A 26,873-nucleotide genomic window follows, 5' to 3' on the forward strand; every position below is an offset into this window, starting at 1 on the left:
GCCCGGGATTCAGGAGGAATGTGAAGGGACAAACACTAGAATTCCAAGTTTGGTATCTCTAGACATGCTCAGAAAAGTTGGCAAAACCACAGCAAGTTGTAGCAGAAGTGCCCAATGAAGTGAAAAACTAAGTAAAGGTTTGTGTGAGCAGCCCCATTTCTCAAAGGTAAAAACAGCTCCTGTGACATTCCCCTGGCACCGTGGCACAGGGGCAAAACCACTTCCCACTCGTGGCCACTTCCCTGCCTAGATATTTATTGCCCAAGCCTTTTTTCCAACTGTAAAATTTGTGAAAATGAAGGGGTTTTGTGAGTGAGCAAAAGAGGAAAAAAAGACATTTCCCAATAGCCATTGAAAGCAGAATTTCCTCTCGCTCTGGCAGCAGTCAGAGGTGATGGGGAAAGCTGTCAGAGCATCCTCTGCAGTCTGAGGACCTGGTCCCAACCACAGCCAGGCTCTGGTTTGGGTGCTGGATGTGTTGATTTCAGATCAATATCCACCAGCAAACGTTGGATGGAGGTGGAGGAGAAAGGTTCTTGCAATGAATGGGATGAAGAAATTGAGAACTGGCTTGAGAATCTCTGACAATTGATTGTAGTCCTTTCCTTACAGCATTTTCATTAATAATGTCCATGGATGAGGAAAAAGCCGTTTTTATGGCCTTGAAGCATTTAATGCTTCTACCCCATCCTTAATAGAAGAGGAATAATTCCTCTTATGACATTTTGTCACTAATTTGCATCTTTTCTGGCACAAGTATTTCACACCAACTTCCCGAGAGGGTGTTGCACAATCCAACCCACAAAGGCACATTTCCCTCATCACACAAGGCCAAGGAATATGTGCCTGGTGCTTGTAGCACCCAGAAGTGAGATCCCCCTGGGAATTCAGGCATTTCCCTGGCTGCAGGTTCAGGTTTGCACCCAGCAGGGAGAAAAGGCCGGGAAGGAAGGTGTGGATCCATGAGGGGGGTGCAAATTTAGGGAGAATTCTTATTTCTTCTCATTTCACGTGGGATTGAGAGGACTTAGACACTCCCAGTGCTCAGGAGTGCCAGGACTGGATCCAGAGCTGACTGACACCAACAGTTCCCACCACTTTGAGGAAAAGCTGAATTTTTGGGCTGGTCCTGCCAGGCAGATACAGCAGAGCAGGGCCTGGATTTGGGATTTCCCATTGTATTTCAGCTGTGGCCATCAGGTGGCAATCTGACCACTGGGATCATTCTGTGCTGGAGGCACTTTGGGGTGGGTTCTCCTTGGGCTTTCCAAGGTCCTTTGTGATTTAGGGTCGTGTCTGCCAAGCTCTGGGCTGTGCCTGCTGTCAGCTCCTGCCCTGTGCAGGGCACAGAGGGATGGGCAGCGAGGCTCCTGCAGAATTCCCAGTGGGTTAAGGCAGGATGGAGGGCAGGTATTCCTCAGGATTCACCCGAATTAATGTGAGATGAGCAGCACAGCACCCCGAGGTGATGAACTCTGGCAAAAGTAGTTAAGCACATCGTTAATGGGAATATTTCCTTCTTGGTTGAGCAGGGCTGGGTTTTCATTATCTGATCCAGCTCCTCTGGCCTACAAAAGGGTCAGAAAAGTAACTTTATTTTTAGCCTGAGTCCATAGAAATGGAGACAGAATCCTGTCACCCCAGAGTTAGAAATGTAGGTGATTTTGTTTACTGGAGGTGTGAAATAAAGAATCGTGGAATTAGAGAATGCCTTGGTTGGAGTGACCTTAAAAATTATCCAATAATCCAAAAAATTATCCAACCCCACTGCCATCAGCAGCTCCCACTAGAACAGGCTGCTCAGTGCCCCTCAAAGTATTGCTCAAAGTGCTCCAGTTTTACCTGCCTTCCTCACCAGCCATTGTATCAGGAATGGTTTGGTTTGGTTTGGGTTTGGTTTGGTTTGGTTTGGTTTGGTTGTTTTCTTCCCTGGGGGATGTTTCTAAAGGGAAATTACACACTTCAGGAATATCAGGACATCCAAGAACCTGTAAAGGTGGTGGTGATGTCCCTCTTTGGGCTGGAAAAAATGTTTGAGGTCCCCCCACTGCTCTTCCTGTTGAGCCAGAAGATGGAAACAAATCCCAGGAAGTCCTGGCCTAATGAATATTTTCCTGATAATAATAATTTATTATTATTATCACTATTACTACTACCACTTAACAAGCAATTCTACACAGCACGGAGGTTTTAATACTCACATGTGATTGTAAACTCACAGCTAGGAGTGAGCTGCAAAGTTTGGATAATGATGTAAAAACCCTTCCAACACCCAGTTAATCCCTAAGGAAAAAGCACCTGTTTGTCTGTGCCTGTGTTAGCCATTCTTAGCTACAAAGTCAAAGTTCTCTCTGAATATTTGTATTTTCTACTCTTCTGCTTGGATATTTCCTTTGGGCCTGAGGCTCGAGGTTCTGTTCAGTGGGTGTCTGTCATTCTCCTCCTTGCTTAGAAAATAAAAATACCTGGGTTTCACACAAATGTTGAATTATCCAGGTTAGTGAAACTCAAGATTGTGTTGGTGATCAGGCACTGCCTGCCCAATAGAAATTAATTCTTGGGATGCTCTTTAAACGTAAAAGTCAAAGAAGCTCTTTGCAATCTGTGAGTGTAAAAAATGCTCAATCATTTTAGATAATTGCGTATTTCCACAGCAGAATTAGATCTCTAACAGCAACAATAATTAAAACAGGACTAATGACAATAATGAATATAAAAATAATAATAAGCATATTAAACCCCAAATACAACAAACCCACCCCAAAACCTAACACATTATTTCCCCTGCCACCATTTCCTTTAACATCAGCCTTGCTTTTGCTTTCATTACAGCTGCTAAATAGATTATTCATGAGGTCTCTCACCACCACTAAAGCATCCCTCTCATTGTTGCCAGCCCCTCATTGGTGTCACACAGATTTTCAGCGTCTGCCCATATCTGATTATCTGTGGAAACAACCTTTCAATGAGCCTTTTTATCGAGTCATTTCGCCGGGGAGCTTTGAGGGACTAATTTTAGTTTCATGACAATAACAATAAGGTCAAGTTGTATTTCTGTGCTGCTTTTCACCCAGGCAGGCATTCCAGAGGGGCAGATGTGGGGCAGAGTGGTTGTCACTGTTGTCACCACGGCGTGGCCACGTCTGGCTCTCCACGTTCCCCAGCTGAGTTGGGATGGAGCTCAGGAGAACTGGGGATTGTTCCTGGGAAATGAGATGTTATCTATTTTTTTTTTTCAGATGTGTTTTTATAACTTAACCAGTGGTAGAATATTTGGGACAATGCTGAGAGGAGCCCCACAGGGGAGAAGGGGTTCAGTGGGGACAATCTAGAAAATTCTGTGCAATAATCAAAGCTGAGTCCCAGCTGTCGGATTTCCCCTAAATCCCTGGAATAAACTCAACCTGTGGAGAAGATCAACTCCAGCTCAGCCTGGAGAAAAGGAGGCTCAAGGGGGACCTGTTTTCTCCACAGTTCCCTGACAAGAGGGAACAGCCCCAGGTCGGGCTCTGCTCCAGGGAACAGGGACAGGAGCAGAGGGAGCAGCCTCAGCCGGGGCCAGGGGAGGCTCAGCTTGGACACCAGCAGGAATTTCCCCATGGAAAGGGTGATCAAGCCTTGGCAGGGGCTGCCCAGAGAGGTGCTGGTGTCACCATCCCTGGAGGTGTCCAAGGAATGCCTGGAGGTGGCACTCAGTGCCCTGGGCTGGTGACAAGGTGGGATCAGTCCCAGCTTGGACTGGATGATCCCAAAGGTCTTTTCCAACCTCGGTGATTCTGTGAAATCCACCAGGCAGTGCACAAAAACACGGCCAGGTTTGGGCACAGCTGGGATTTTCCCTGGCTGTTAATCAATGCTGGGCACAATTTGTTGAACTCAGCACTGGGATGTGCTGAGGAACCCAACGTTCCCACATCTGCCTGGCTGGGATTCAGCTCCCACAGATGCCACCTGGAATCTCTGGTATCAGACCCAGCGTGACCTGAAATTGTTGTTTCATTGTCATTTTGTGCCTGTTGCCAGTCCCTGGTCATTTAACAACTGAAAAGACACATTTACCTGTCTTTTGATGATTCCTCTTGAAATATGAGGTCAGTCAGGGGAAGAATCAGCTGCACTTTTAATTAAAATTTAATCAGAACTGTCCTGGTTGTCCCATAGAAGAAATTAAATTAACAATGTTCAGTAGTAAGGTATCTTTATACTTTACTTGTATCCTCTGGAAATTTTCACAGGTTGTGCTCCAATAAACCAGTTTTGCTCTTCAACTCAGTTGGAATTCCTGTTCCTTAAGTGCAAAAGAGGCTAATCATAGAGCAGAAAATAATTTGACTTGCTAATACTGGGTGAGAAAACATTTACTGCAACCACAAATATTTTCAGGATGATGGAGTATCTCATGTTCATGAAAGCTTGGTTTTGGTGACATGTTTGAGTAGGGAGGGCTGCACTTTCTAGCAGAGGAAACCCATGTCAACTGCAGCAGGCAGCTCCCTGTTTTCCTCCAAAAACTGGAGCAAAAAAATGTTGGCAGAGGAATCAAAATCCTCCTCTTTAGTCGAGTCTGCCACCAGGTTTCTTAGGCATGAACTCCGGAAAATCTTTATTAGGCATAAAAAAAAAAAAAAAAAAGAAATAGAGGGGGAGATGTGTCTTGCAGACAGAAGGTGCATTCTGAGGTTAGCAGAGAGATGAATTATAAATACCTCAAGTCGAGCCGTGCTTTTCCAGCTATTCTTCCCTGATGGTTCCTCGCTGGGAGCCAGTGAAAAGTGTCATTTTGGTGGGGTGCTGCTCCCCCCTGGTGACATCAGTGGCCAGGCACTGACTGTGCCCCACAAAGCGGCGGTTGTTGGGTTTGTTATCGTGGCGGGAGCTGCTGAGCTCGCCCCTGCTGCCTCCTGGAGACAGGGCAAATCTGCTCCCAAAATACTCCAGCTACTTCTGTTGGGTGACAAATGGTGTTTTTCTTTTCCCTCTTTCATGTTTTGCTCCCCCACCATCACTGTTTTTTGCTTTTTGGATGAGAAAGCTCCGTTTTCATTCCATGGATGGCCTTGCTTAGAAATTGATTCCCCTTGGAAAAAAACCCCAAACTTTGTTGCCATCTGTGTTTCCAGGGTTTTCATTTGAGGGCAAGGGGAATTGGCATCAAACTGACAGAGAGTAGGGCTGGATTAGAGATTAGCAAGGAATTCTTCCCTGGGAGGGTGGTGAGGCCCTGGCACAGGGTGCCTGGAGAAGCTGTGATCCCTGGAAGTGTCCAAGGCCAGGCTGGATGGAGCTTGGAGCACCCTGGGATAGTGGAAAGTGTTCCTGCCCATGGCAGGGGGTGGCACTGGATGGTTTTAAGGTCCCTTCCAGGATTCAGTGATTACAAAGCAGTGATGCTGTCACACCTGCAGGGCTGCATGGCCGAGCTGCAGCTGGGAGCTCACAGCCACAGCTGCTGCCGTGGGACACACTGAGCAGGAACCCCCAACACCAGGCAAACACTTCTTGCCAAACTTGGATTTTACCCTAATTTATTTATGGTTTTTAAATATTTTTCCCCCCTTTTACAAAATACACTGAGCCAGTTAAAGCAAGAAGTGGCTAAAGAGAACCTCAGCCACCTCTTCTGTGTTTTCTTGCCCCTTTCCAAAAGTGAGGTGCAAACAGCAGAGGACCCCTGACCCCATGGAGCACACCAGGCTGCAATGAGCCTCACCCACCCTTCTGCAGCGCCCCGTGGTGATCAGTGCCCTTACCTCAGCTCCACCCGAGTTCCTCGAGGGAGGTTTTTGTCCTTTAGAAAAGCGTGCGAGCTCGGCTTAGCCAGACTTTGTCCCAGGGAGACATTAACCAATGTTCACGTGAGTATCTCAGTGTGTTTTGTTCTGCTGTTTCCCCTTTTAGGTGACAGCGAGATTGTAAATAATATGTACGAGACCGACCCCGATCTCCTTGCTGGAGAAAGCGCAGAGGAGGAAACTGAGGACAGTATAATGTCCCCCATCCCTGTGGGACCTCCGTCACCCTTCCCCACCAGTGAGGACTTCACTCCCAAGGAGGGCTCACCCTATGAAGCTCCCGTCTACATTCCTGATGACATTCCAATCCCACCAGATTTTGAACTCAGAGAATCTTCGATCCCAGGGGCAGGGCTAGGGATTTGGGCCAAAAAGAAGATTGAAGTTGGGGAAAGATTTGGACCCTATATGGCAGTACAGAGGAGCACATTAAAGGAAACAAACTTTGGATGGGAGGTAAGCGTGTGGAACGTGGGCACCACGTTCCTTTGTCTTCTCTGCCAAGTGTTCGTGGAGCTGGACTGAGGCCTGGTGGCCTGGGGACAGAGGTGGTGACTTTGCTGATGCCGTGTTTCCCTGAGTAACTTCCCACCCCCATTACCCGAAGGATTTAAAAATCAGCAGAAATCCCTTTTAAGTTCACTTCTTGGGCCACAAAAACTGCCTGAGCACCCTTTTGGAAGTCTGTTTTTGAATGATGTCGGGTCACTTCATCAAGTGCTTGTCATTTCCAAATTGTGTTCGGGAGTTGTCGCGTGGAGGGAATGGGATTGATCGCATCATGTTTGGTGGTTGGGGGTGTTACCTTTGACTCCCAGCCCGTGTCAGCAGTGCAGGCATTATTAACTGGGCAGGGAAAATAGCATGTACCCATTAACAGCCCCGATGTTCTCGAGTTCTTGTGCTGCAGCAAAGATGGAGAAATGTGAAAGTCATTTTTCCCCAAGAGCTGAACAAAACCCAGCCTTCAGCAGGAAAAAAGCTCTGTCCCACATCTCCCATCTTATCTTTTCTCCCTGCTTTCCTGGGCTTGTCCCAGAAATCATCTTAACCTCTTCTGCTCTTATATCCTTGATTAGAGAATATATAGATCCACAATTATCCTGGAATATTCATTAACAGTGAAGTGTATCCTGGGATTTCTGCTCTGTGCTCACAGTCCTATCCCAGTGGCCATTATCCAATATAAAATTCCTTCTCTGTCCCCCAGTGCCCATCCCAACATTCCACCCCCTGCTGCCATGGGAGCTGCTGGCTCTTGTCCTGAGGAAGAGGCTGTGTCTGGGGCAGTGGGATCACAGAGGTTTCCTGGCAGGATTTTGCTGTAGGATGGGTGAAGCTTATCCCAAAAAGTGGGAGCTGAATTTTCCCTCATTTTTCCCTGGGTGAAGCAGTCACTTGCCCCGTTTTCTCCATCAGCCACTGCAGGGATTAACTGGTTCACAAAATCCTGGAGGATTTACAGGGTGGGAAGCAGTTGAGGGCTGGAACTGTAATATTTTCCCAGGAGAAGGCACCAGTGCAGTGACAGAACAGTTTTCTTAGAAACAGAGATCAGAAAGGCCAGGCTGAAGCATTAACAGTTTTAATTTTCCCTGATTATATTTGCACTCTTGATTATGAAGTAAAAATTGAGTGAGCAGTGAGACCCAGCAAAGCCCAGAGAAGCAGGACCAAATGTTTTTGTTTTGTTTACTTTTCTCAATTTGTCTGAAGTGCAGGAAACAGCAAAAACCTTCTGCTTTAAGAATGAAACTAAATTGTGTTTTGTTGCTCTGCAGTAGGAAGTGTCTGAAGAGCTAAAATTGGAGTTTGGTTGAATGACTGAGTGGAGAGTTTTCCTTTTCTTTCTATCCTAGTGCAGGGAAAAGAGGGTAATTCAGCTGAGTTTTGATCCCCTCTCTCCCCTCCAATGACATTCCTTGGAAATTCTTCTTGGTGTTGGCTTCTATGGTGAATATCATTGCAGAATATTTTATTAGTAGTACTGTATGATCATCAAAAAGTAGGGGTTTTGGGGAGAAAAATCCATTTTATTTTACTGCCAATAAATGGTCTGGTTCAGGGGGGGCTGTAGGTTTGAGGAGCTCAAGATTCCTGAGGAAGGTATTGATCACTTCCAGGTGTCTGAAAATAAGGATAATTTTCCTCTAGGAATATGCCATATTAATTATTTGTAGGCTGCAATGTGAAAGATGATTCCTCTTTTTTTTTTTTTTTTTTTTTTTTTTTTTTTTTTTTTTTACCTAGCTATTGATAGGTGGCATTTGTTGTTTCAATTTATAGTTTTTTTTCTTATTTTGTTTAAAGGCTGATTTTTAGGAACAAAATGCAATCCTCATTGCCTGGCAGAAGTGGAACGGTGCAAACCCTTTTTTCTCTGACCTTGGCAAAACATTGTCTTTGCGTTTCATAATTCTGATAAAAGTTGCTATTTACACTCATGATTTTCAGAAAGGTTCCTCACATCCCCAATGCTCTGCGTGCTCTGATAGGAGCTGCATTTATCAATTCCCGTTGACTTTGTGATACTGTTTGTTTTTGTAGTGTAATTGAGCAAACTTTCCCTCTCTGGGCACTTCTCCTGTTCCAGCGGCGTTCCTTTGTCCCCTGCTGTGGCAGGGACATTTCACACCTCAAAGGAAGGGCTTTGTCCTCCCTCAGGTGTCCCCAAACCCATCCCAGCACTCTCTGCTTGTCCTTGCAGACACCTCTTGAATTTTCCCATTCCCCAGAGTGTTTAAGGACATTTCAGGGCTCTGTTTCCAGAAAGTACCTTCAGAATTTTATTTGGGAGCAACACCATGAATCCCTTCATGCACTGGACAGGAATTCATGGAATAAGCTCTGTCTGCTGGGTGTTGGTGTCTGAGCCCTTCCCTTGGGGTGGAAGGTTGGGAAAGCCCTGAGAAGTTCCAGGCAGCTCTGCCTGACAGGTTGGGAAATGGGAATTTGGGATGTTCCAGGCAGCTCTGCCTGATGGCAAACTGGGAAATGGGAATTTGGGATGTTCCAGGCAGCTCTACCCCATGGCAAATTGGGAAATGGGAATTTGGGATGTTCCAGCATCTCTACCCCATGGCAAATTGGGAAATGGGAATTTGGGATGTTCCAGGCAACTCTGCCTGATGGCAAACTGGGAAAAGGGAATTTGGGATGTTCCAGGCATCCCTACCCCATGGCAAACTGGGAAATGGGAACTTGGGATGTGTTTGCATCCTCTGCTCCTAAAATTGAGCAGGCAGGAAATGGGCAATGACTGAGAAAAAGGGAAAGGGGAGGAGTTTTTTGTCACCCAGTGACTTGTTGGCTTTTGCTTCCATGTGCTGTTTCTTTCAGTGGTGATAAATTCAACAAATCTGAGATTTGTAGGATCACAAGGAATCTTCCTTCTACAGTTTAACATTGCTTTTTTGGTCAGTATTTCTCTGGAATTTGTAGTTTTGTCATGCAGTGACTTGTGGGTTGAATGCTGGTGTAAGACTTCCACACAACTCCCTGTTATGGCCAATTAGAATATATTCCATTTGAATTGCCTCTGATATTAGGAATTTACTTCAGGAATGATGCCTGTTCTTCACACTCAACCTCTTCTCTATTCACATTTCTCAATTAATTTCCTGTAAATTATAGTCTTGATAATCCCGCTTTTTGTGTACACCTCACTCCCCAAACTCTGAAAACCTGGCCTTTGTATTTGTTTGTTTGTTTTTAGGAGTCATCAGCTCCTTAATTTGCATTGCGCTTCTGCCTTTGGCACAAGAAATTCTTGCCCTTCATCATAGGAAATTTGGTGTCAGGCTTTGACTAAACTGGGAGCTCACTGGGAGTGGAATTGGCTGCAAAGTGGTCATTCCTCAGCACCATCTCAGTTTTGTTAGAAAAAGCTGATTTTGTTGTCATATAGGACATGCTTGATAATTAATGTCTGTTCCTTCTGATTTCTGTATTTAAAAAAAACCCAACAAAACGACATTTTGTGGTTGTAAAATGTGCTATGGAGAGCTTTGATGTGGAAGTGGATCTTTTTCTCTTCTGCCTAAGGATTAGCACTGCAGAAAGAGCTTTCTCTTTTCAAGCCCCAGTAAGGGCAGATTGGTAAAAATGAAAATGAAACAGAGCAGTGAATTGTACCTCAAACTCCTCAGGAAATTCAGTTTGTGTTTGGAGGCAGGGCCAGTCCTGTTTCCATCTGAACTCCTCATTCCAGACCTGCTGAAACTTCCAGTTTCACTCATGAATAGCCCAAAACATCCATGGGAATGCAGAATGCTGTGTTTTATCTGCCATACCTCGAAAAAAGCTGCGTAATTATCTTTATTATAGGTGTTTTTCCTTTCAGGCAGAGAGGAGGGCTGGGTGCTGATGGTTTGAACACGTGTCCTGCCTTATCTGCAGCACGGCCTCATATCTGGCCTCCTGCTTTGCTTTGTGGGATATGTTTTAAAAAATATTATTTGAATTAAACCACACCTATCACTCAAGGGCTTTTTTGGACATGGGATGGCAGCGAGTGATTCACTCTCATCTCAGAAAAATAAATAGGATGTGTCAATCCTGGCCCCCAGCCCCTCCCAGGGATGATTCAGTGCAGGACCTGTTGGGTGCTTTCCCTCATTCCCTGACACTGCTGTGCTGATGGTGTCATTTCACCTTTTTTTTTTTCTATTTTCTTTTTTTTTTTTTTTTTTGTATGCCTTGAAAGACATCACCCCACCTAAAAGCCCTGTGATTATTGAGTGTGACCTGATTGCATTTCTCCTGCTCCCATTGCCCTCCTGCCCGCTGACACTGCCAGCACCCGGAATAAATCATGGCACTTTTGTGCTTTATGGCCTCTGGGACCCGAGGAAAATGAAAATAAAATAATTACATAATGATTTCGATCGCTTTGGAGAAGTAATGGTATTTATCACGGCGCTGTTAATTTTCCTAATTGAGAGAAGAATGGGAATCTCATCCTGGAGGGAGATTTAGCACCTGGATTTTAGGAGTCATGATTTTAGCTCAGTTTGCCTCACAGGATAAACATCACTGATAAATGCAGTTTGTTTTCATTTATATTTTAATTTATATTTTAAGAGAGGTTGTTTGCTGAAGCACAAAGACTTCTCTCAGCTGAAGTGTCAGAGCCAGGCTGCTCCTTTACATAGAAAAAATAAATAAATGTTTTCATTTCCTACCTGGGGGGGGGAAGGTAAGAGCCTGTCCCATGGAAGACAAATAACTGGGAAAAAATAGGAGCCAGCAGCTGAGGATGCAGCAGAGTTCTGGGCCAGGGAAAACTGCAGCGTTTTGAACACACTTTAAAGTGTCACTGATTCACAGAAGTCCAACCTCCCAATTCCTACAAAATTTAAATTTTTAGTAGGGGGTCTTTTTTATTTTCTCTGCCTTTTTTATAAATACTTCAAAGTTCCAAGGGAAATTTACTTTACATGAGTGGCCTTAAATGCTGGGAGGAGAATTATACTGCATTTCCTTGAATTTAATAAATATTTTTTAAAATTAAATATTAAAAATATCTTTTAAATATTAAAAATATTAGGCTGATTCCAGCCTGGCAGGTCTGGAAATTGGAATCACTCAGAAAATGAAAAATTCTGTGGGCTCATGAAGAGAACAGAATGCCAGAGCACCCTGGGACTGCCCTCAGTAATTGCTAAGAGCATCCCCAGTTAGAATTTTTATACATGTGGATATAAAACTGCAGAGAAACTTTTGTTTTGGACCAAAACTCAGAGCTTAAGTGAAAAAAAAAATTAATCTTAAGGAAGAAAAAGAAGTCCCTGACCTCGCAATATTTTAAAGATTTAATTTTTTATTCTAATAATTTTAATTATTTAAAATATTTAATTTTTTCAAGGAGAATTTTGGGCTAGAGGAGGTTGCTCAGCTTTGTACATGCTCAGTTCCATCCCCTTCCTAAGGAGCAGCTCTGGGAGAGCACCAACATTTTTATTTTCCCTGCAGGATCTGGGCTTTGTTCTGGTGTCAGGGGACCCTCACGAGGAAGGAAGGGTCAGCTCCAGGTGCTGGTAATTGTTGGGCTCTTTCCTATGATTGGAATTAAAACCATGCCAGGAGGAACAAGGACTGGATTGAGAGGAAGAAGCTGATGGAATCACAGGACAAACCCCATTGTCTACAGCTCCACCTTTTGGGGGGTTTAATTTAATAATTTCGACCCTGGATAAAAGTGAAGGATGCACCTTTTGGCATCCAAGTGAAACAACTGAAATTTGTCCCGTTTTTTGACATTTCCCCAAATGCTTCAGTGCCAGGGTTAAGAGAGTAAAGCCTTTTTTAGGCCCAAGAATGCCAAGATAAGTTGCTCTATCTTAGGCATTGGCTAAAACATGGGTATATAAGGAATTAAGGGAAAGAAAGAAGAGACAGGGGAAGGGAATGACTAAGAATACCTCCTGATATTTCTCCTTTATTTCCATAAGGGGTAATAACTCATGAGCAATCCGGCAGAGGGCACTTTCTTTAAATAGAACATTCTGATTCACAAGCAGAAAAAGGAAATAAATATTTTCCTTTCGTCTTTGAGAGCCATCCCTGAATACCAGCTCCTGAAGCAATATTTGATCAGCCACACATTGAAAAAGGAGAAAGAAAAGGAAAAATCCCATGAACAGCTCAGTGGTGACCACAGTGGTTTGAAAAATAGCTTTTTTTTCATTGGCAAAAGCCCTGCAGAAGTCAGGACACTGCTTCTTCTTCTGGAATTTTAACCTACAGAGAAACCCAACCTGGGTTTTGTCCTCTCCCAGCAAAGCCTGCCTGCTGGAGCCTGGAACACAGTGGGATTTTGTAAAGGAGATGATCAATAAAGGAAATAATAAATATACATGGGCTCTGAAGGAAGCAGTGCCCTGGGGACTCTCCAGAGGCAGTTTGGGAAGGTGGGAGCAATGCAAAATAACTCATTTTGGGGTTTTCAGGCTGCTGGTACCAGGCACTCAGGAGGTTTTTGGGAATCAGCCTCATGCTCCTCATTGCTCAGAGATGCTCGTGTGGGATTGGGGCACTGAGGGCTCCGGGGTGAGGTCCAGGGATGTGGTCAGGGTCATCAAACCCTTCAGCAAACCCCATCTGAGCTCCTGGCCAACCCTAAAGCCTGAAAGTTCTAAATTAAATCTCTTTACCTCAATCTGTGCGATGCAAGAAGTACCAACAGCGAATTTTCCCAAGTAAAATGTTGTGTTAATTACTTTTAAAGAAGGGGAAAATCACATTCTCGGCATAATTTGGCACCGTCCTCTTCTTCCCATGGCAAATATGGAGCAGCACGACAGATCTGGAGAGCTGATGAATATAGCAAAACTAACTTTGTTTGGGGTTTAGGACTTCACACATTTTGGCACTTCAGATCACTTCTTTGGCTCTGGAAATGCCAGGGAATTTTGTTGTATTTAGGGATGGAAATGAAGGATGGGTGTGTTGCTTTTTCTAGGAGAGGGGCATGGGTGGACTTGGTCCTTCACTTGCTAGCTCTTAATTTTTCTCTCTTTCCTCTTTCTGTGTGTTCATTATTTCTCTTTTTGTGTGCTAATCATTCCTCTTTCCATGTGTTCCATCTGAGCAAAATGGGGCAGTCCCGGGACTGAGAGAGCTCAGCTTTGCAAACAAGGGCTGCTTGGCCAGGGAAGGTGTGAAACTGAGTTTGAGTCATTTTTAGAAACAGGAATGGAAGAGTCGCAGCTGCAGGAGGAGGGCCTGGGGTCAGGCAAGGTGGGGAATTGACCCTTGGGGTGGAAGGAGCATTTCCAGAGCATGGAGGTGTCTTTGGGAAGAGTTATTCCCAGTCATGGGCTCTCTTTCTCAAGTTGTCACTGAGGCCCAGCTGCTTTGTGAGGCATCCCTGGAAAATCCTCATCTCGGCTGGGTTGTGCAGCTCTCCTGATTGCCTGGTCCCCTCTGTCCTCAACAAACAGACAACAAAATCATGGAATCCTAGGAAGGGTTGGAAGGGACATTAAAGCTCATCTCATTCCACCCCTGCCATGGGCAGGGACACTTTCCACTGTCCCAAGCTGCTCCAAGCCCCATCCAACCTGGTTTTGGGGCACTTCCAGGGATCCAGGGGCACCCACAGCTTCTCTGGGCACCCTGTGCCAGGGCCTCACCACCCTCACAGAGAGGAATTTTTTTCCTAATCTCTAATCTAACCCTACTCTGTCAGTTTGAAGCCATTCCCCCCTGTCCTGGCACTCCGGGCCTTTGTAAATAGTTTTTCTCCATTTTTTAGTTGGCTCCCTCCAGGGTGCTGGAAGGCCACAATCAGGTCACCTTCTGTCCTGCAGTCTGGACAATCCCAGCAGAGCTGCTCCATCCCTCTGATCATCCTGGAGCCTCCTCTGGACTCCCTGCAGCAGCTCCATGTCCATCCTCTGCTGGATCCCAGGGCTGGGGCAGGGGGGTCTCAGCTCCAGGCCTGAGTGGAGCTGGAATCAGGTTCCAGGGAGGTGACAGTGGGCTGGGACCCTTTGGGGTGTCTGCAGTGCTGGGGATGTGCAGGTTCCAGTGGGAAGTGTCCATAAAGGAGGCATCTCTCAAAGTACTCTGTCAGAAGCACAGACTGGAGGGTGGCTTGTCACAACTCACCATCATTTACTCTTTTTACCCAGAAAGGCACAAAAAGTTATTAAAGAAAGTAGAGTTTTCCACTGAGGAATGCTCTCAGTGTCCTGCTCCTGCACTCTCCTTGCTGGGGTTTATTTGGCTGTTTTTGGCCACGTGCTGCTGGGGAAATAAATCCCTGCATGTCCTGGGATATGTCCCTGCATGCCCTGACCTTTCAGAGCCACCTCTGTGTCTGGGGTATTTTATCACCTGCCTGGTCCAGGTTCATGCCCATGTAGCACTGAGACCTTTCCCTCAGCACACACAAGAGGTTTTTCCTGCCTTTTTCTCTGCTCAGGCAGCCATGTGCTCCTTCCCTTTGGGACAGCACCCTGCTTTAATCGTACATCTCATTGTGCCATCCCTGCTCCATCCTGTTCATAAATACCTACATCTCACCCTTGTCCCCCACCTCCCTTTTCCCATTTAGATCTCCCTGAAGCCCATTCTCCCTTATCAGCACAGTAATTTCGTGAGCAGAGCTTGGATTTCTGCCGTTTAGGCCCCGGCCATTGTCTGTCGCAGCTGCAGTCAAGATAAACCCTCACCCAGAACAAAGTTGGAATGACCTTTTACAAGCAGAATCTGCCTTGTTTCCCTCCAGACTAATTTATCAGCCTTCATTTCAGCCTAGTCTCTCAGCAGAGGCCTGAAAGAACATTACAGAGAGCATGAATGAACAGGGGGATTAAGATGCTTGGCTAGTCCCTCTTTTTCATCAGACACCTTCTGGATTTGCTGGGATGTAAGCTGTAAATGACCGTAAGTGCTGAACTGCCTTCAACTTGGAGCGAGGGGAAGGGAAGAGGAGGGGGGGAGCCACCACAGCCAAATGTTTGGAAAAGAAGAGGGATGTGAGGGGCTGGATAAACCTCCTGTCTGGAGGCTGAGAGCAGCAGGACTGAGCAGTGTCCCCAGTCCTTTCCAGGGGCTCTGTGTCTGTCCTCAAGCAGGGCATGGAAGGGGACAGGCTCAGCTCCTTCAGAACTGTTAACAAGGCAAATTTAAATCCAATTTATTGATTCAAAGCAAGTTTGAAAAACTGGGCTACATCCATAGTGTTTTGGTGCAGCAGAGCAGCAGAACTTTTCTTGTGAGTGTGATTTTAACGCTGCAAGAGGGGAAATTTTTTGAGCTGAACTTGACAAGTGTCAAAGATCCCAACAGGAAAGACATGGTTCTTCTGTAGCTGACAACAGCCACAGCCTAAAAGAATCACTGTGAGGAGGGGAATAAATATTTGTGTCTTGAAGGAGGGGAGAATTGACAGCTGTAGTTGAGGTGAATTTCCTAGCAGCTTTAATGGGACTGCATAATTCCACCCCTAAACACCATAAAAAGTCAAATTCTGTTTGCCTGCTTACACTTTTTAGCTTCTTTAATCTTTTTTGTAATGAAGGAAAAGGTTATCTAATAACTTGTAAACTTTACTGTTAGATCACTGCCTGCTCAGTGAAGTGGGGGAAATCCTTATCCATCAAACTTGGATCATGGTGTTTCATTCCTTGGAGCGACTAAAATGTTTTTGCAGGGGGAGAATTCGGTGCAGCCCCAGGGATTTTGGTTTTTGCTGGGGCTGTGGGGTGCCTTGTGTCCCCTGGCAGGGTGGGACTCCTGCTGGAACCGCTGGGCCCAGCCAGGGAGCAGAAACATCCTCATCTAAAACCACCTTTAGCATTTGACTTGGACTTTTGGTATATCAGAATATTTTGGAATGTTTCCAAACATTCCAACTGTTTCCAAACGTTTTGCTGGAAAGCGAGGAAGGTGCTGCAGGCGGGGGTGTGGCAGCAGTAAGTGAAAATGTGCTGTGGGACCAGCTTGAAATGGGTGTTGCACTGTCAGGTGATGCTGAACATCAACCACAGGGTGTTTAGAAATGGGTGCAGATAAAAGATCAACATTTTGGAATGATTTTAAGTTTTTTAGGTGTTTTAAGGAGTTCTACCTGTATAGTATAAAATCATGTACTTATATAATACAACAGTATACCAAATGTTTAGGTATTTAAGGAGTTCTACCTGTACAGTATAAAATCATGTACCTATATGATAAAACTCAGTGAATGGATAAAAAAAGATCACAGGTTAACTTCCATTCAAATAAACACGAGGTTTTTAATTTAGAATATGCAGGGATGGAATAATCCAAGTTGTGTCCATGCAAGGCTGAACTTCAAACTGGGATTGTTGTCTAAGAACAAACAGGATCCTTGTACAGGAGCATTTGAGGAAACTAATGGGAAAAGTGTTTCAATGAAATACAAGCAAGTTCTGCTTTTTGTAGTGAAACACAGGAGAACACAGAGACACAGGAGATCAGGAGGTTCAGAGATGATGGGGATGGTGTGAGTAAAATAAATTCATATAATCATCCCAGCAGAGATGTTCTGTCTGATGTCTCTCACCTGATGACTCTGGGCACTGGGGGGGTGGGAGGTGAACACAGTGGAACTGGGCCAGGCTCTCACAGCCTCCCCAAATCCCATCTCCAGCTTTTATTGTCACTGATGTTGTCCTAAAGTCGGGCAAAGATCAACCTGAAAAACATCTTTTGGGAGAGAGGGGCTCTGAAGGCAAAAATCCCCCGAGCAGGGAGAGATGAAATGTTGCTGGGTGAAAACAAATGACTCCAAGGGAGGAGCTGTGGGGTCAGGGGGGATAAAAAACAGGGAACAAAAGCCAGGGAATCCCTGGAGCATTTCCCTGGGTAAGGGGGGATGCTGGGCAGACCATGGATCAGCCCACAGGGATATGTGAGGCTCCCAGTGCATCCCCACCCCCTGCACTGGCATCACTGGTGCAAATCCCATTTTCAACCCTTCAGTATTTTTGTGGATTTTAGATCCAGGCCAGTGTTCTCAGTGCAAATTCTCATCTTGCCTGTGGTTTGTAGTTGTTGCTGGAAATTTCAGATTTAGGAATTTGAGCCAAAGTGACTCCTTTCCCTGTCTTTTCCTGTTTTCCAAAGTCACCTCATTTTGTAAAGGGTGTGTATGTGTGTGTGAAATAAATCAGTGTAAATTTACTGCTCACTATAAATTGTAATTGGCAAGAGTCGGGATATAGCAAATCCAGAATGGGAATGATAAAATACTGATACTGTATCCTTTAATTTATTACCTGTATTATCCACACTCTGTGTTTTCCACTCGTTCTCTCTCCTTCACGAGTTGTGTTTTCACTAGACTGGCATTTTCCTCCTCTGATGAATTAACTGTCAATTGAAGTTAGTGAGATAAATCAAAACAAATGGACACACTGCTCCATATTGACTTTCTCACTGCCTGATTCCCAGCCCCACTTTCTGAGCACGGGGCTGTTGTTATGCTCACTTATTCTAAGCAAACGTACAAGAAAAGGAGGAATTGGGGGAGTTTTGTGTTTAATAGACAGTAATCACATTTTTCCCTGTCTTTGTTTTATCTGGGATCTTGTCAATGATGAGATCCAAGCCATTTAACAAGGAAGAAGGCCCTTGGTATGGTGGGAGAGAGGGAAATGTTAAATGGATTTCAGGAAGCAAACATGGAAGTTCAGGTCTTCTAAAATGTGGTCTTAATCTACAAAAGGAAGGAGTTTTTGGGGTTTAGGTGAAGAGGGGGACACTTTTTATCAGCAGGGGTGATGTGCAGGTCCTCACTGTTAGAGAGACAAGGCTCAAGTCTGAATCCAAAGAGGTTTATTAACATTTGCTGTGGGAATTCCAGGTGTAAAATATTGTTGGATAGGGGACTCCAAGATGTTGATGCCTTGGCTTTATCCCAAAATGGCAGAACAATTTCTGGCTGGTTTGTTCGATTTGTGCAAATGTGATCAGGCACCCAAATGACTGGGCTCATCTCTGCTCCTGATCCAACAAAATGAAGGTTTTATATCAATAAATATGTATTTATAGATAAGGTAATCAATGGAATAGGTCTGTAATGTGGATCGAGGCTTCTCTCTTGCAGACATGGCAAAACTCTCCCAGTGAGGAGCCCTGCAGGCCCACAGGCCTTGCCTCTGCAGCCCCCAAAGTTAGAACTGTGTGACACAAAATTCACCTGATTATTTTGAAAGAAGGAGAACAGAAATCCATGCCCATATCTCCAGCAGTGCCATCTGTGTGTGCATCAAACCCCAGCACACCTCTGGCTGAGCTGGCTCCTCTGCCAGGGTTCAGTGCTCAGAACAAGCACACGCCTGTCACAGAGCAAGTGTGGAAATTCTTTTGTTATTTGTTTACTTCTACCTTAAACATCTGTTCCTTAACAGTCAGCTTTGAAAAGCGCTGGAGATCAAGCAGGGTTTTCTTTCAAGGCTCTCACCCCCATCCTGGGTCGTGTCTTCCTGAGTAACCTTCAGCAAATAAATTTAACACCTTCTCACCTGGAAGGGATCTCCTGAACTTTAATTCAAGAAGTAAAAGGTTAAAAAAAAAAAAAGAGTCTGTGCAGAGGAATGGATGGTGGAAAGGGGTAAAGCCTCTCAGCAGTAGGTTAATTGGAGAGTGGAATACCAGTGTAGATGGGAGCACATAGTTTCCTTGGACAATGTGCTAAAGAACTGGGAGCTGGGAAGGACCAGCTGGGATTGTTAGTGAATTAGCTGAAGTCAGAAACTGCTGAATGGAGCAAAGAAGTAAAGGGGAAATGAAGGTTAGGGTATAATTCAGTCTAAATTAGGTGGGCCATTCACAATGCATAAAAGGGCTCTGAGCTTCCTTTCTTGGGGAAAATGGGGAGGAAAGCTCACTTTTATTTGGATGCGTGTTGAGTGGTTGATTTTAAGAATGTGCATACCTAGAGCCTACTTTTTGGGAGTGCATTATCCCACATGAGTTTGGAGGAAGCACTGAAAATGCCATGAGCCTGAAAGACAACAGATTTAGCAAGAAAGCCTCAGGACCGTTGTGCTGCAGGAGAATTTCATTTAATCTCTGATGGGCTGAAACAAATCCTCTTCATCCCTTCCACCTCTGCTTGTTACTCACAGTGAACACTGTACCTGATCACCTCCCAGGTGCTTGGAACCCACCCTGCCTCTGGCCCTTTCTCTGTGTAATTTGTCATTTATTACAGCACTCGGGTGCTTTTAATCGTGGCTGAGTTTTGTTTCTAAGTGGTTCTCCCATGGAAAGGGATGTGCCAGGCAGCACATGGTCTTGGAAAATGTGTCTGTTCTACACAAACCTAGGAAAAAAAGAGGGAATTGCATGAATTCAATACAAAAATAGTTGAATTTAAATGTCTCCATGGAGCAGAAGGCCTTAAACCTTCCAGGGGTGTCTGGGCTGCATTGAACTCTATTTTAGAAGAGTTTTGCTGCTTCCCTTTGGGTCTTGTCTCTGTAAACCTTCAAATCCATTTGCCCCAAATTTGCTTAGCATCTCTCAGAGGTGCATCATCCATCTGATGACAAATAAAATCACAATTTCTTTTATTTTTTATGTATTTCAGAACTTACAGTCTTTCTTTGATCTGAGGGTTATCTGTGAGTGCAAAGTGATTTTAACTTGGCCTTAAGTGATGTGGTTGTGGCTGAGCAGAGCCTGCCAAAGGTCTGTGCCCTTCATTTCCACTGAGAGAAAAATCCAAATTTTCTGGTTTAGAACCCTGGGGGGTGCTCTGTGTTTTCTAAACAAACTTTCAGAGCTGTTGTGCTGTATCACCAATAAGTTAAAGTCCATCTGACTGTGGTTTTCTCAGACATAAAATGCCTAATAAGAAATAGAGAGTTCTGATTTTATCAGGGTATAATTCCAGAAGTGCTGGGGCTGGAGGTGGAACTTCTCCCCCTCGTTCTGTACCTTCCAGAGCCTGGACTCACTTCTGTGTTCACTCCAAAGGCTTATGTCAAGCCCAGTCAATTTAAATGAGATTCAGAACTGGAGCAGCAATAAGTGTTCAATCAAAGTATTTGATAAATCACTTAAACAATCTCACAGATTGCAAATTCTGTAAATGCAAGTTCTGCACTTATTCAAAACTAGTGAATGTGACAGGGCTAAGAGACAGCAAAGTCAAAACAGCAGGAAGAAAAACTCAGATTCTTTGATGAGATTAAAATACCAGCAATTGCAGTGGCAGGCAGGTAGGGCTGTGCTGCTCGTGGAGCCCCTGCTCCAGCTTTTCCAAGGAGAATATACAGATGGGATAAAGAAGAGAAGGCTGATTTGATGATTGCAGCATAATTTTGCCTTTACTTCAGGGTATGTGTGTTTTCCTTAACGTCTTGAATGGCCTAATTTAGCTGGTCAGGAAAGTTTTCTCTCTTATTAAATGGAATGACAAGTGACTGTAAAAGTAGGAGAAGGGAAATCTCAACAAAGCCCAGATTGCTTTGAATGCTCAACAATTTTTCTTCGGTTACTCAGACAGGGGCATGAGCTTCCTCAGGTGGAATTTATTCTGGTGAGTGTCTCCACAGAAAAGCTGAAAACAAAGTGTTGTAACAAGCTCTTGGAGTTAGCTTTTCCCTGGCTTGTCACCCACTGCAGCCACGAGATTAAATACCAAACAGGTATTTAATGATTATTTTTCGCTATGATTTTTATTGTGTCAAAGAAAGATGGAAGAAATTAAAGCTTTTTTTTTTTTTTTTTTTTCTGAGTAGCTTCCAGAATAAAAGCTTGTGTTTTGTCTATTTTTCCTGGTTATTAATGAAGGAATTTTAGGAGATTTTGCTGGGAAAGGAATAACTTACTGTCAGCACCAACGTGAAGCAGGATTTGAAATAAGTTTTCATGGAAAAAAGAGGGAAAATGGGATTATTTTTGGCTGTAGCCAGTGTTGAAATTCATCATTTTAGTTTTCAAAAACTGTGGTTGGTTTTGTGTGAGCAGTTCAATGTTCTCTCATCATCTTTGTCCTCGTTCACGAAATCAGGGGGGTTTTAATGAGGATCCAGGTGCCAAATTTTGTATATTGTACGTTTTGCTTGCTCCCACCATTCCTGTATTCCCAATCCTCAGAAATCGGGGGGGACTGATCCCATTGTCTCCTTTTCTCCACCTGTTTGGCTGCAAATGGGAAATGGCTTTAATTGGGGCTGAAAACACGAATTCTGACAGCTCAAACATCTATTTTCAGGCAGCACAAGGCCTTGTTCAGGGAAGTTTTCAAGGACTTTGGGAATGCTGAAGGAAAATTATGTAGGAATCCCAGTGTACAGGAGTTTCATGGGTAACGTGTTGTCCAGCTGTGAACTTGGACAGATTTTCATTAGCCTGACTTAAATCCATAAATATCTGCAGAAATAGACACACAGACTCAAACTTCCAGCCCAAAAAACCTAAATGGTTCCTAGAGGTCTTTGCATCCCTTCTGTGTGATTTCCTGTTCTCAGGGAATGCTTTAGGCAGTTCTCTAAGTTAAGCAAGTTTTAAAAGCTACTCAAATACAAATTATTTTTTTATAAACTAGGAAAGATTTGTGCTCCTTCAGTAGCTACTTAAAAAAAATTACTGAAGCTGCACTAAAATCCACTTTACACATGGATATAATTGTCAAAAAACTTTTCCTTTCACTTGAAACTAATCCTTTAACTTGAAACTAATTTTCTGCCCTCAAAAAAGGTAATTTTAAAGCTTTGCTAGCAGCCCTTCCTTCTCCCATAAAATATTTATGTTCAACACACTGAGCACATAATAATTAATGGGAACGAGCAATTACGAGGATTCATCTAAAACTCTACACGGCGCGTACGAGGCAGAGTTATTTTAAAAACTTGATTTTCTTGCTGGCAGTGCCTTTATTTTGTGCTGTGGCCATGGCTGTGCTGGGCTCTGGAGGGGCTGAGCTCTGGGGGTGTGTGTGAGCGTGTGTGTGCGTGCGGCTGTTGTTCCTTTCTTCTCCAAATGCTTCACCACAGTAGGCGAAATGGATGAAACACAGAAAAAGAGAGACAATAAATAGTTTCCTAACCTGGCTTGGATAATGGAGAAAGTTCGTTAGATTTATTAATCCTCATTTTCCTTTGGACTGTCAGGCTTGGAGTGACAGTAAAAAAGCTTGTGACGACTTTGGCTAATTTGCACTCCATTCACTTTCTCATGAAAACCCATCAGGATGACTGAAGAACTGCTCTGCAATTGACCTTATTCAATGGCAGAGTGATATACTGGGAAACAGGCCAGTTTTTACAATGCCCAAAAGAGCAAATTGGACGGAATCTTTGTTCCTCTCTTTTTTCCCCTTTCCTTTTTATGCCAGTCTTGCTCTAGTTAAGCTCTCTCATTTGTTCCAGCAGTAGCTCTAGGGCTCAGGTCACCCTCTGGGGCTGCCATTGCAGGTGATCACTGGGCCGCTTGTCTTGGATGCAAAGAGGAGGGAGAAAGGGGAAGGCTGGAAGAGTCTGCTCAGAAGAAAAAGTCTGAGACCCCGTTCTCAGCCAGATGTTGGGGGACAGGGCGTTGCTTTTGCCTCTGCACCCAGAAATCCCAAACAGGTTGCGTGAACCTAAGCCAGGAGAAGGGTTTTTGTGGTGCTCTTTGGGTGAGAAATTAAAGCTGGTGGTGCTCAGGGCAGAGGGGAGACAGGGAGCAGATTCTGTGCTCATCAGTGAGACTTTTCTGTGATTCACACATAGCAGAGCCAGGATCTTTCACTCTGGGAAAATGAGACAGGGTTGGAGTGGCCAGAGGCTGGTGGGGAGAGATCTCACACAGAGGGTAGGGACAACTGTCCCCTCAAACCAACATTTAATGTTTTATGCAAAAGAGACCAGCCCTGAATGAGGGTCTGAGTGGGATTAGCACATGAACAGTCCATGGGCTGGCAGATATCGAATTTATCTGAGGCACTGCAGAGAGACAAAACAATTTGAATTTGAGTCTGAGAATCGGCTGGTCTGGGTGGATTCTCTCTCTCTCCTTCTGGCTGAAATTTCTGAAAGTGCAGCTTCGTTTCCAGGTTTCATCAAAAGTGGGGTTTGTAAAGATTTCTGACCAGCAGGATTATAGTGATGCTTTTAATAGCAATAATTCCAACCTGTACCCTAGGTCCCATCTTTATTGGGGTCCCAAACTTGCTGCAATTCCCTGCCAGAGCAGCTGTGGTGGTTCCCCTGCTCCTGACACCTCACACAGAGCAGTGTGAAGCTTTCAGGTGGCTTTTGAGCACTTTGGGGACCTGTCTGAGCCAGCAGCTTTGATCTTTCCCTGCAGAGGGCAGGTCCTGCCAGCCAGACCTAAGAATTCCTGCTTCAAGGCTATTCAGGTGCACTTTGAAGGAGCAGAAGCAGCAAACCAACAAACTGTGTTCCCCATGCTGGAAAGGGAAATGGGGCTCACCTTGTGTGCCCCACAGCTTCACCCCTGCAGTTCCCAGCCCAGCAAACCAGCAGCAGGGAAGGCCCACAGGCAGTCCTGGAGCAGGGTGGGAAAGACCCAGAAGGGTTTGAAGGGACCTTAAAACTTGTCTCATTCTACCCCTGCCATGGGCAGGGACAGCTTCCACTATCCCAGGTTGCTCCAAACCCCATCTAACATGGCTTTGGACACTTCCAGGGATTGGCCACCACTTCCCTGTTCCAGTGCCTCGCCACCCTCACAGAGAAGATTTTCTTCCTCATCTCTAACCCAAACTCACTCTCAGTTTGAAGCCATCCTCCCTTGTCCTGTCACTACACGTTCTTGTAAAAAGTTTCTCTCCATCTTTTTCTGGTTTACTCCAGGAACTGGATCCTTAAGGATGGCACTCGCTTGTTATTGTTCTTCTTTCTGAGTTTTGCTATTTTACAGCAAACTTTTTTTCAGTTTAACACAAGTAAAGAGAACCTGTTGGCTTTGTTAAACCCAAACCACCCAGCAAGGAACACGTTGCTCCTCTCCAACTTCACCAACTGATTAAGCTCATTTTGGGCCTCTACTTCTGAAGGGGCAAGGTTGGTTTTTAAATAAAAAAAGTCACTTAAGAACCACACCAAACTTTCAACTTTCCTGAAACATCTCTGATTTATCAGTGTGCAACTCTTTTCTGACCAGCATCACTTCTCTGACTTACTCACGTGAGAAAACAGGAGCCATCCAACTGAAAGAACAGGATTTAGGAGACATTTCTCTCTCCAAAGTGCTACCAATCCATCTTTCCTCTGCATCCACAAGGTCTGGATCTCAGGGTTGTTTCAGCACAGGGTCTTCAGCTCCTGCAGGAAAGTTGTAACCTCTGTGTGTTCATGATTTGGAGTTAAACCAACGGAGTAGAGACCCAGGAATGAGGTGAAGAAGAGAGGAAGGTGTTCCAAACAGCATTTTTGGGGCAAAATGAGAAAGGGTTAGGTTGGCACAGCGGGTCTTGCTGTGCAGGGTGACCCTGGAGAGGTGGAGATGCCCCCTGAAATGCCCCTGGCACTGTGAGGGGACCCTCTCCTGCCATGGAAGTGTCTCTCCCCCATTCCGGATCCCTGGCCCTGGGTGGGTGACTTCCGCCACTCGCTGTGCAGTCGCTGCCATCCTTCTGCTCCTCTCTGTCATCTCCTTGCCCTCCTCCTTCTGGTGCCCTCAGGTCCTCCAATTTCCCCTTCTCTCTCTATCAAATTCTGCCCATGTCCGCACCCTCATTAATCAATGTCAAGTCACAGAGTGTACAACAAGGGCTGTATTCTTCCACTGCCCCCTCAGCCCTCATACATCCCATTGTTCCAAAAAACTGATTCAGATGGCAAGAAAACAGCCGATGCAGCACATAAAAGAGATGAGACAGAAATGAAAAGAATCAAGGAGGGGAAAAAGGGAAGAAAAAAAAAAAAAAAAAAGAGGAGGCATTTTTTTCCCCTGAAACACTCGAATAAATACTCGGCAATGATAATTTAAATTATTCATACATTTATGAAAACATCCATTGAAAAGTGAAGTGTATGATGCTCTTTGTCTACTTTACTTGTCTCTTGTTTGTGATTAACCTTTACTGTAACTTGGGCTGGCAGTGCCACGATCACAAAGACCAGACTTTTCCTTCCATGGGAAAAAATGTTTCATCGGGTCCAAATGAAAAATTAAGTGGAGGTATTTAGTGCTGATGTGGCAATTTGGTGCAAAGCATTCAAGATGCAGAATTATCCATGTCTATAGCCCAAACACTGCCTAGTAAAAAAAAAAAATACAAACGAGACAAAGCCAGCTTTTAGCAGCGTGTTCCCTCGCAGGGGAGTTTGACATAAATTCTACTTCCAGTCCCATGACATCCCTCAGGAGCTGGAGAGCTGAACACCACGGAGAGTAAAGGGTTTGCTGCCACAAATAAGGAGAATCTGGGTGTGTAAGAACATGGACAAACACAGCCAGAAAAAACGGAAATGAAAAAAGCAGCTCAGTTATTTTAATTACAGCTCCCAAACTATGGACGAGTTCCTAGACCAGCATTAATAATGTCATTGGGAAATGGGAGATATTTGGGACCTGACAGCCTGTGAAAGTCCAGAGGAAATTTATTTTGCCTCTAAGACAGATTTTTTTTTTTTTTATCATATTTTGTGGTTATTGCTTTACTTTAAAAAAAAAACAACAACATTTTGTGGCAAGATCAGTAGTGGAATATTAAATGCCAATAGTGATAAGCAATCTGAAATCAGAGAAATAATACTTTGAGAGGTTTTGAGATCTCAGTTCTGTGAGGATTGTATTTTTTGGTGTATCCCTGCCATTCTTCCAGGTTGTTTTTTTTTTGTTGTTGTTTTTTTGGTTTTTTTTTTGGTTTTTGTTTTGTTTTGGTTTTTTTGGGTTTTTTTTTTGCAGAGACCTAGAGAAACAGTCAAAGCAAAGCTTCTCCTCAAACATTTGTGTCGTGCTGGTAATTCATCAAATTTCGATCCAGCTTCCAAAGCGGAGCGGTCTGGAGAATGTCAGATAATTTATAGATAATCACCCAAACATTTTTATTCTCAAGTGAACATATTTAGCCCTGCAAATATGCATTTATGCCTTTCCATAACTGGTTGATTACGTGGGAGGGGGAGCCATTGTCTGGCAGTCAAAGCCAAGGGATTTTCGGCAGAGCTCTCCTTGCTCTTCTGTTGACTCTGCAGTTGACTCTGTGTGTGACCTTGGACGTGTCACTTATCCTCTGAATGCTTCACTTCCTTCTGTAAATGGCTATAACAGTTTTGAGCACATGCAGGAAAGTGTGTCTGGAACTTAGGAAAGCATTTGGAGATTTCACTCCTAAGAGGAGCTGGTGGGTCCTGGCAGCTGAGACAAACAGGGCTCTTCACTTCTTTATTAAGCATCTTTGTGCCTCATTTTAAGGGTTTGATACATTTTCTCTCATGCCTTTTCCAGACATTTCTGGAACTTGTTTGTTAATTTTTTCAGAATTTTTCTACCTGGCATTTGTGTCCAAGGGGACTCTCAAAGTTTTTCATTGCATCTATGTTGTCTAGGATTTACTGGGCTTGATTTTAAGGCTGCCTCTGGATTTGTCCTTTGCTGAGGTGAAGTATTTGCCCTTGTTTCAGTAGAAAACATTTTTAG

At 44.4% G+C, this 26,873-nt stretch overlaps 1 protein-coding gene across 6 annotated transcripts in view; it reads left to right on the forward strand.

Moving 5' to 3' along the window:
- Positions 1-26,873, forward strand: part of PRDM16 (PR/SET domain 16) — a 284,989-nt gene that overhangs the window by 102,464 nt on the left and 155,652 nt on the right. For 5 of the 6 annotated variants that reach the window (XM_030289174.4, XM_030289176.4, XM_030289175.4 and 2 more), the window contains exon 2: positions 5,899-6,248. The exons of the other annotated variant lie outside the window; for it this stretch is intronic. In XM_030289174.4, the coding sequence (XP_030145034.1) occupies positions 5,899-6,248 (350 nt within the window). The remainder of the gene's footprint in view (positions 1-5,898; positions 6,249-26,873) is intronic. 6 annotated transcript variants of the gene reach the window in all.

This window comes from Taeniopygia guttata, chromosome 21 (genome assembly GCF_048771995.1).
Source record: "Taeniopygia guttata chromosome 21, bTaeGut7.mat, whole genome shotgun sequence".
Classification (NCBI taxonomy): domain Eukaryota; kingdom Metazoa; phylum Chordata; class Aves; order Passeriformes; family Estrildidae; genus Taeniopygia; species Taeniopygia guttata.